The sequence below is a fragment of the Pipistrellus kuhlii genome, unplaced genomic scaffold (genome assembly GCF_014108245.1).
Source record: "Pipistrellus kuhlii isolate mPipKuh1 unplaced genomic scaffold, mPipKuh1.p scaffold_m20_p_2, whole genome shotgun sequence".
Lineage (NCBI taxonomy): Eukaryota > Metazoa > Chordata > Mammalia > Chiroptera > Vespertilionidae > Pipistrellus > Pipistrellus kuhlii.
In genome coordinates, this window is record NW_023425515.1 from 19,736,458 (window position 1) to 19,746,851 (window position 10,394).

Genomic DNA, 10,394 nt, shown 5'->3' on the forward strand with positions numbered 1-10,394 from the left:
CCACCAAATACAATAAAACAAATATTTTTGGTTTCCTAGTGCATACAAAGGTTATGCTTATGCTACACTTAATGCAGTCTATTCAGTATGCAACACCATTATATCTTTTAAAAATATACACCTAAATTTAAAAGTGCTTATTGCTAAAAACAAAAAACAAAAAACTAACCATCTGAGTTTTCAGCAAGTTGTAATTCTAGTGCAGGTATACTTGACTCAGGGGTGCAACTAAATCTTCAGTTGGGAAAATAAAAAAAATGTTCTGCAAAAGTGCAATAAAACGAGGTATGCCTGTACTTGACTACAGTCATATATACTACATAAGTTTTGTCAACTAAAAACTTGCAAGTCATATATTACATGGCCTTGGTCAAATTTAAGTTTTTAAGACAAATGCAGTTAACATGTTATCTAAATCTAAAGAGGACGGAATTCATAACATTTCAAAAAGTTTTTATCCAAGAACTTAGTTGGCAACACCACACAAAAGTTAAATATAACCCTAAAGTAACACAAACCACAAAATACTTTTTTAGGAAACGTTGCTGTTTGTTTCCTAACAACACTTAGATTTTAAACATCTTAAGACAAATCCATCTAAAACAATGTGTGGATCCAGTTTGTCTGATCAAAAACATCTTTAAGCAACCCCTTATTTTAGACTTTGCTGCTTGATTTCAAAACGTCACCATTCTTATTTGCCCATGCAAAAGCCACATCAAAAACAAGTGCATAGGTACTTTCCAGATTTTACCATCTTTTATTCTAAAAGCTATGTGTGAAGAACTGCAAAGTCAATCACTACAGCCATATTAATGCTAAAAGACAATATTGGCAAAACAGTGTTTAAATGCCACAGCAATATTAAGTCAAGTTCTCAAATCCATGAAAAAGGATAAAATTCAAATCAACTAGATTTTATTCTAGGTTTTACATCGAAAACCAAAGACACTGCTTCATTTCTGACACATTTCTATCCAACAGAAACATAAAAGGTTTAAAATATTTCTATATGTTTGTTGCAATTCCAATAAAGTTTAGTTTGCTATTTTATTTATCCATGCAACCCCAATTTTTCCACTTAGCAATGGTTGTTAGTCCCTGTTTAGAAAAAGCCTATTTGAATTTAGATTTGCATTTTCAACGAAAGACTATTTTCCATATGAATTCCTTCAGTAAATATAAAGTGTGATATAGCATTTTCTTTAAATTGTGCAGATTGTTAGATAAACTTTGGTAAACAGAAAGAAAGACTTCAAAAAAACACATTGAAGTGAGTTCATTTAGAAAGGTTATTATGTGTTGGTTAAAAAAGAGGATCAACATCAGTATCACTGAAATTAATGTAACTATAGCAATATTTAAAATCTTAAAAAATTCAACTTCCTTTTCATCAGCAGGCCAGGAACAAGGCATCCTGGTTGAAGAAATTTTCATTTCAGGAATGAGAAGTTTCTTAACTTGTCCAATTTCTGTTATGCTCCAATCTTCTTTCAATACTTGGCTTACTCGGGGATAAATTTCAATACGTTGGACCTCGGGAAGTGGACTTTGTTTCAAGATCTGCACACGCTGACGGACATCATCAACTTTTTCAAGAAATTTAAGTGGAGTCTCTTCTTGTAAAGATGTTGTCAATGTCATTAATTCAAGCTGCTGCTTCCTCATTTCTCTTATTCTTTCAATTTGTGGAGTATATTCTTGATTAATCAGATTGCCAACATCAGAGAGAGCAGTTAGGAAATTCTTTTTTTTCTGTTCTAATATATCATTAAGCTCCTTAAAATACTGGAGAACAACTTCTTTATCACCTTGAACCATTTTCTCCGAATGAGATTTTTCTTCTTCCAGCTTTTCAATAAGACAAGTAAGGTCCGTCCAGTGTGTGTCGGTTAACTGTTCCAGCAGTTTCTGAGGCGTATCTTTTTCTTTCAGATAGGCACTTTGAAGGTCGTCTATAGGGTGGCCATGATGTTGGCCTATGGTAAGGCAATGACCACAAACTAATGTTTTATCCAGTAGACAGTAAACATTCAATGGTTGCCTGTAATGTTCAGGGCAAGTGACAATCTCTGGATGATCTTCTTGCTGGTACTTTTCAATAATAGCCCTTAATGCAAAATTAACAGGTAAAGATTCAATACCAGTTGAAGCAATTTCAATAATACTTCTGCAATTAGGGCACTTTAGTGGAATTCGTAATGGTCTCCATAAATAAAAGTTACCAGATGCCTGAAGAACATTTTCCAAGCAGTTTCTACAAAATGTATGAGAGCATGGTAGTACACGAGGATCTTCAAAAATACTATAACAAATGGGACATGTTAACTCGTCCTCAAAGTTGTGCATTTTCTGTCAAGAGAAAAAAATATTTTATGTCTACATATAACAAAGATAATTGCACATATATAAAGTCTTAGTTGTTACCCTCCAAATTGTTAATATACTGTACTTGTCATTTAAAAGAGGAAAATTAAGATATTTACTAAGGTTTTTTAAATGTAATGCAATATCATTAAGAGCTTATTTGGGACAAAAATCATGCTAAACAAAACAATTCTAATTAATTTGTAATGCTTCAAATTGAAGTTATTTAATTTTGTTCCTATGTAATGAAGATTTAAATTCAGTGTTCTGTTGAAGTCTGCTTAATGATTATAACTGTCCTATGAAACTTATTACATTCTAAAATGCTAAAATAAGTTAGGCTTAGCAAAATTACATTCTTTAATTCAAAAGAATTCATGATCTCAGTTGGCTCAATCCTAATTTCTAAATCAAGTTACTAAATTTCTCTAGTAACTCTTATAAATTTCTTAGCTTCTTAAACTGGATGACTGGTGTGCTTACATAATGCAATACTCTAAATTTGTGTTTTATTTATTTGTAATTTTGAGAGCACGTTTATTAAAGCTGGAGACAGCGAAACAAGGACGGGCTTATGATAGAAGAATCAATAGGGCTACTTTGACTCTAGAAATGCCAAAGTAAATTTAATTCGAGGATTTAGAAAAGAAAAACATTTTTTAATTGGTCCTTGCAATAAGACATCAGTTTCAAAAAGTGGTAAAAAAAAAAAAAAAAAAATTACCACTAGAATATGCATGGTAAAGAGTACCATTAGTCATCTCTCTCTAATGCAAGAAGCTGAGCAAAGTAGTTTGGAGACCCTCTCTGATAAGTAACTTGACCTCTGAGGAAGCTATTAAATTTCCAACAAGCCTACAGTTTTGCACCTTATCATTAATACTCCTTTGTATCTATCAATGCAAACCACACTCCTTAGGTCTGTCTTAACCCAAGTCACACCACTGTTTCAAGAATCTTGAAATGCAAAACAAAAAACCCAAATGTCATTCAGGTAATTATCAAATCCTCCTCTATAAAAAGATTAATAAAACCGAAACCGGTTTGGCTCAGTGGGAGAGCATCGGTCTGCGGACTGAAAGGTCCCAGGTTCGATTCCGGTCAGGGGCATGTACATTGGCTTCGGGCACATCCCTGGTAGGGGGAGTGCAAGAGGCAGCTGGTCGATGTTTCTCTCTCATTGACGTTTCTAGCTCTCTATCTCCTTTCCTCTCTGTAAAAAAAAATCAATAAAATATATATTTAAAAAAAAAAAAAAAAGATTAATAAAGTTTGAGAAAACAGCCGGAACCGGTTTGGCTTAGTGGATGGAGCATCGGCCTGCGGACTGAAAGGTCCCAGGTTCGATTCCGGTCAAGGGCACGTACCTTGGTTGCGGGCACATTCCCCAGTAGAGGGTGTGCAAGAGGCAGCTGATCAATGATTCTCTCTCATCAATATTTCTAGCTCTCTCTTCCTCTCTGTTAAAAAATCAATAAAATATATATATTTTTTTTTAAAGTGAAACGATAGACACATATTTCTTTAAAAATAAATGTCTGAGAAAACAAATTATACTTTCACCCTGGCTGGTGTGGCTCGGTTAGGCACTGTCTTGTGCACCAAAAGATTGCCAGTTCTATTCCCAGGCAGGACACGTGCCCAGGTCAAGGCACATGCCTAGGTTGCACACTCAACCTAAGGAGTGTGCAAGAGGCAGCCAATCAATGTTCCTTCTAACATTGGTGTTTCTCTCCTCCTGCCCACTCTCTAAAAATCAATAAAAATATTTTTTTAGAAGAAAACAAATTACACTTTTAGTAAACATAAAAACCTCTTTAGACTTTTTAGCTCTATGCTCCTTTCACCATTTTCAAAACCAAACTCATTCATGCTTCAAATCTCAAATTCTTATCTCCTGATTAGATGCCCTTGTTAATCTCAGCTAAACTGCTGCACTTACACTTCACAGCACTTACCTGGATTTTATTTTGTAACATTTTTCTACTCATTGGGATGGAAACCTGCAATAAGGACAGAAATTGCGTCCAAGCACAAAATATGACACATAGTAGGCATTCACTCACAAGTAACACTGCCTCTTCAAGAGACTAATGTTAAAGTCAGGTCTTAGTTTTGTTTGTTTGTTTGTTTGTTTCTTTAAAACAGCAAAATCTCTACTCTTAGGAAAAGCTGTAACAGTTGAGTACATCAGAAAATACACTCCATTCAGACCAATATTCAGAGCCCTAATAAACCAGGATGTGTCACACAGAAACTAAGCTTCACCTGTGAAACATTCCAGGAAACTAACGTAACTGGATGACACTCACTGCACATAAATTCAAGTGAGTACATGTTGGGGAGACTTTATGATTCAACCCTGTATCTACAGAGAGCTCCGAAATCATACAGAACCACCAAGGAAAACACGTTTCTCAGAGTATTTCAGTGACATCATGAAGGGCCAGAACAGTATGTAAATAAAACTTGAACAGTGGACATATATTCAATTTAGATTTAATTTTAGAGCTATTTAATGTTTAAGTACAAAAATTATCCTTGAAATAGAATGCAACCTTTCCCTCCAAAGCCTTATATTTGTCAAAATCTACAAAACATTTTCTAAGACCCCATTTAGGGACCCCAAAAGCTCAACTTTCTTTCAAATGAGGATATTAGCAATACTGTAAAGAAAATATCTCCTGAGCTCATATAAAAATGGAAGCAAATATGGTCTCAAAGTTACTTCCATAATACCTTGTACATAAAATTTTAAATAAAATTTCATCAGAAATGTGTGAAAAACTTAAAAATACAGAAATCAAATTCTACTCTTGGACTAGCCTCTTCTTGCTGATTTATTAAGAACTAATTTTAGTCAACAAATTCATGAGAAGTCAGATACTGAGAAGCAGGCCTAGTTGACAAGAACTATAAAACCAGGAACTTTCTGACTCTGGTTGCTGCCTGAGAAACAAAAGATATATAGCTGTTTATTGTTTAGAAGCTAGGTCTTCCAGGAACTAGTATGAAATTTTATGCACCAGAAATTTTCCATAACCAGCCTAAATTCTTAATGGAAAGAAAAGGAGCAAAAAACTTCAGCTATGTATATTTTCTAGGATAAATATGTTGGATTTTAGCTATGTTGTATGTATGTATGTAACAACACTGGACCCTATAAGTCAATGAAGCAATGCCTTAAATACAGAGATGGGCAAAAGTTTGTTAATAATAAATAATTCAATAATTAATGAATAAATAATAATACAAAAATAAGTTTCGTGTACTCACAACTGTAAACCTATCTTTGCTCCACCCTATATTCTCATAGAAAAAATGGCTTTCAGCCGAAACTGAAAGGTCCCGGGTTCGATTCCGGTCAAAGGCATGTACCTTGGTTGCGGGCATATCCCCAGTAGGGGGTGTGCAAGAGGCAGCTGATCGATGACTCTCTCTCATCGATGTTTCTAGCTATCTCTCTCCCTTCCTCTCCATACAAAAATCAATAAAATATATATTTAAAAAAAGAAAAGAAAAAATGGCTTTCAACCTAAAATTCTATACAAAAACTAGAGGCCCAGTGCATGAAATTCGTGCACTGATAGGGTTTCTAGTGGCTGCTGACTGCTGGCCAGGTACTCCCTTCCTTCCCCCACTGGCCCCACCCCTAGTTTACTCCCAGCCGAGGGGACAATTTGCATACTACACTTTTATTATATAGTAACTTCAATGTTGATTAAAATAGTTTTGACAGTTCTCAAAAATAAACATGCACCCATCTTCCCTCTCCCTCTCTCTTTTTCCTCTCTCTCTGCTGTCCACCATATGAAGATCCAGCAAGAAAATGGCCATCAGTAAACCAGAAAGAGAGCTCTCCCCTGTTCACCCTCAATTGCTCCCCTCTACCAGCCTGCACACCCCCAAATGGCCCTCTCTGCCAGCCTGCTTGCCCCCAACAGCCCCCCCTTGCTGGCCTGATCACCCCCAATTGCCCTTCCCTCCTGGCCTGATCACCCCTAACCACCGCTGCCTCGGGCCCGCCACCACGGCTTTGTCCAGAAGGATGTCCAGAAGGTCTCCCAGTCTAATTAGCATATTACCCTTTTATTAGTATGATCAGTGATTGACAAACCGCAGCTTGTGAGCCACACGCAGCTCTTTGGCCCCTTGAGTGTGGCTCTTCCACAAAAATACCACGGCCTAGGTGAGTCTATTTTGAACAAGTGGCATTACATGTTAAAAAATTTGGCTCTCAAAAGAAATTTCAATCGTTGTACTGTTGATATTTGGCTCTGTTGACTAATGAGTTTGCTGACCACTGGTATAGATACTAAGCAAATATGAAAAGAAATCATTAAAAGAAATTAAAGTGCTTGCTTCTGGAGTGCAGGAATCAGGAGTTGAGAGAGTGAGGGCAGAGAACTGCTTTTTTTTTTCATTATAAACTTAAAATACTGATGTTTTAATTTCAACTATTAACATGCAATTAAAATATAATAAAATTTTAAAAAAATAAAGGCAATAAATACTACAAACATCCTGGCAGAAAAGTAAAATACCTAAAAAAAAAAAAAAAAAAAGAGCACAAAAACATAATAGTCTCCAAATTCTCCTTGGGGAGACTAATTTCCAAAGATGGCCACAACAATTATCACCCACATATGCTCTTCTGTAATGCAACTTCGCTGGTACTCCCCCATCAACCGATAAAATCTATTCTCCCGCCCTCCAACCCCCCAAAAAAGTCTAGACAGGACATGTGTGACTGCTCTGACCAGCAGGACACAGCACAAGTGATGCTGTAAGGGTTCTGCATATGGTACTCAACTAGCCTGATAGGTTGCTGCCTCTTAGAATCACAACCACTGAGTAAAAAGTCCAGGCTACTCTGCTGAGAGCCAATTGGAGAAGCAATGAGGTGTCAAAACATGGAAGTGAAAAAGCCATCTTGGACATGCAGCCAGCCACGTCTTCAGATGTTGGTTACAACTCAGCAAATAAAACATCTCAAAAGCAATAAGGAATCCTAGAAGACAATGTAGCAATGCCCACCGGAAAATAACATGACCTTAGAATTCTGTACCCAGCCAATGTGTAATTTACTGACGAGAAACAACAATAAAAATATTCTCAGGTGTAAAAAAAAATATATATAGCTGAAGCCATACACTTTCATTAGCAAACTGATATACTTTCATTAATCCAATATAAAATGCTATATTCCTCCAATGAGTACTAAAATCCCAAGTAAAAATCGGTAATTAGTTCAAGATTTCCTGCTTCTCTTTGAAAAGTCATCAAGAAATAGGAATATAAAAAAAAAATCTTTTCAGGAAGAAACCTGAGGCTACATCATCTAGTAACAAATTATTTCACAAATTTCTCGTGTTGAAATATCAAAAACACATGTTTGAATTTCTAAACTTTGTATGCAGTCTTTCTGCTGAGGACTGATTTCCTATGGAGTCTCCACAGTGTCTAACCAGCCTGTTACGGATGGGTCAGCACTGGCAACCGATGATGGAGAATGAAACAGAACCAAAAGTGTCACCGCCCACTCTCCTGTGCAAACAACATTTTTGAGTTTTAATTCACTAATGTGTCGTTGCCTTTCATCTCTACACATGAGGGGACATAAAACATTCATTACATTTTACAGTCACTAAATATTTACCACATTAGAGAGTGAGATGACTTGCTCTAGGACTTACAGTGTGAGTCAGCTATAACTCTGCAAAAAGTGCCACCACCCAGATTGGGGCTCCCGTCTCCGTGGCCCTAACTGATAAAAAGCACATGTCATGCACTTAAAGGCTTCTTTAGAAACGCTACAACTGCATCTCCTATACACGTAGGCTACGTTTTTAAAATGTTTTTGTACATAAAAATTGTGCAAAACAGTAAAAGATCACCATAACTCATTCAGATTTTTTTATTAAAAAATCCCACCGTCAGATCTAATTTTAACTCTGCCTATTTGTACTGTTTTCCTGCATGTTGGCATCAACCTGTTCCCCCAAACTAAAAAAGAAATTATGCAATTTAACCAGAGAGTAAAATTTTTCTGAAAATTTTATATCCACTTGATCTCCCAGGGCTTACCTGCTTTGTTGATCTTCCTAGTTTGAAGACTGAATAGTATATTTTATCTTGTCCAACTTTTCCAGATTCTTTTATTCTTTTTCTAAAAATCAAAAGAATGTTAATGTTTCAGAAGTTACATTCTAAAAAAAAAAACATACACACATTGGAAACCACAAGAATGGTTTCTATTTCACTGTCTTTGATATTTACCTTCCTCTTGCCACATTGTGTGTTTTTTTAAGTAGCGAAAAGTATCAACAGTTGTTGATAGGAGAGGTATCATTTTCACCCTCAAAGTCCCAATTATTCTGCGCCCCAATAAACGGGACCCCCTTTAAAACGTCAGGTATCGCAGAGACCAGCTTGGTTCAGTGGATAGAGAGCCGGCCTGCGGACTGAGGGGTCCCGGGTTCGATTCCGGTCAAGGGCATGTACCTTGGTTGTGGGCACATTCCCAGTGGGAGGTGTGCAGGAGGCAGCTGATTGATGTTTCTCATGGATGTCTCAAACTCTCTCTCCCTTCCTCTCTATAAAAAAAAAAAAAAAAAAAAAAAAAAATATTTTTTTTTTTTTTTTTTTTTTTATTTTTTAAAACGTCAGGTAGCTCCTGGGCTCTGAGAACTACCAGCCAACCACGGTGCCGGCGGGGCAGACGTTCCCAGTCTCTGTGGATTGCACAGAGGTGGTTCGAAGACAGGAGGCATCCGCGGCCCTGAAAGCTTTTACCCGCTTCAAACTGTGATTCAATTAGTGATTCAATTCCCATCACTACGCCTGGTTTATCTTTCTGTTCTGCCATGAAAACAGGATTGGGAGACCCGGGGTCACTTTTACTATTGAAGTTAGACTATGGAGTCACCACGGCGTCTCACCAGCCTGTTAGGGATGACGGGTCAGCGCTGGCCACAAAGGATGGAGAATGTATCCTTCAAACAGAATGCAGCCGAGGGTTCGCATCTGTAAAATGGGCACAGACACACCTCCCCCGGAAGAACCTCTGACAAAAGGGCTCAGGATGCCTCTCCCCAAAGGCAGAGGAGAGGTCCGCCCGGGCCCCCCCGCCAAGGCGCCCGCCCCGGCCCGGCGCCCTCCGCGCCGGAGCCCGACCCCGCGGGGCAGCCCCGCTCCGGGGAGGGAGGGCGCCCCGCTCCGCTCCCCGTCCCCGCCCCGGAGGACGCTCCCTCCTCACGGAGAGGCAGGCAGCTCCGGGCTGGAGGGAGGAGAGCGAGCTCCCGAACTCCCCAAAAGGCGGCCGGAGTGAAGAACCGATGCGGGACCCCTGCCCACGCCCTCCATCACGCCCCTCGCCTCTCCCGCACGCACACCCGGGACCGCAGCCTCGGCCGCGGGGAAAGCAGAGGGGCCCAGCGCCGCCGCCTTCTCGAACCCGAAGGGAAGCCCCCGGCACTCACCCGGCGCGGGGCAGACGGGCAACCTCCTCACGAGCCAGGACGGAGCTCGCCGGCCTCCACGCGGGACGCCGAGAACTGCCGGGCGGCCCCGCCCTCCGACGCCCCGAGGGCCTCCAGGTGCCCAGACGGGGCGGGGCTTCGCGGAGCCTCCGACGCAGGTGCGGTCTCCCGGCAACATTCAATTTGCGGGACGCCGGCCAATGGGAACGCGCGCGGGGCCGCCGTTCGAAAGTAAACGGCCTGCGGCGCCTGCGGAGGCGGGGGCGTGGCCGCCAGGGATTGGCTGGAGGCCCAGCTTCCCGCGCCTGCGCAGTAGGTGTGGGCGCCCTCGGGGAAGCTCGGGGCGGTTCTCTCCTAGCGGCGCTTGGGTGTGGGATGCTTCCGGGAGCCGCGGAGCCGCATGGCGCCGCTGGCCCCGGGAGAAGTGGGGCCCAGCTGCGGCCGACCATTCATACAGAAACGATTCATAAGACTATTTTTTACGTGGAGCCATTGGTACCTCGCCTGTTCCCTGCGCGGAGAAGTCTCCGCCCGCCTCCGCACGCC

The 10,394-nt window shown here is 40.2% G+C and overlaps 1 protein-coding gene across 3 annotated transcripts; it reads right to left on the reverse strand.

The window, feature by feature from the left end:
• Positions 1–199: 199 nt before the first annotated feature.
• Positions 200–10,154, reverse strand: TRIM59 (tripartite motif containing 59). 3 transcript variants are annotated; one of them, XM_045583645.1, is made up of 4 exons: positions 9,849–10,154; positions 8,455–8,536; positions 4,326–4,370; positions 200–2,352 (listed from the first exon to the last, which is right to left on the reverse strand). In XM_045583645.1, exons 3-4 carry the CDS (start codon positions 4,356–4,358, stop codon positions 1,141–1,143), a joined length of 1,245 nt encoding a protein of 414 aa, XP_045439601.1. In that variant the 5' UTR covers positions 4,359–4,370; positions 8,455–8,536; positions 9,849–10,154; the 3' UTR covers positions 200–1,140. The 3 variants fall into 3 exon arrangements, with proteins under 3 accessions (XP_045439601.1, XP_036303217.1, XP_036303218.1); XM_036447324.2 differs by lacking the exon at positions 4,326–4,370 and having other exon boundaries at positions 9,849–10,150; XM_036447325.2 differs by lacking the exons at positions 4,326–4,370; positions 9,849–10,154 and adding an exon at positions 8,647–8,673.
• Positions 10,155–10,394: the final 240 nt, after the last annotated feature.

What these genes read in the sequence shown, in the direction of transcription:
- TRIM59 (XM_045583645.1), bottom strand. Translation starts at nt 4,358, where the DNA reads ATGAGTAGAAAAATGTTACAAAATAAAATCCAG. An exon ending in TGTTACAAAATAAAATCCAG is followed by an intron (nt 2,353 to 4,325) that starts GTAAGTGCTGTG and finishes TTCTCTTGACAG; the next exon opens with AAAATGCACAACTTTGAGGA.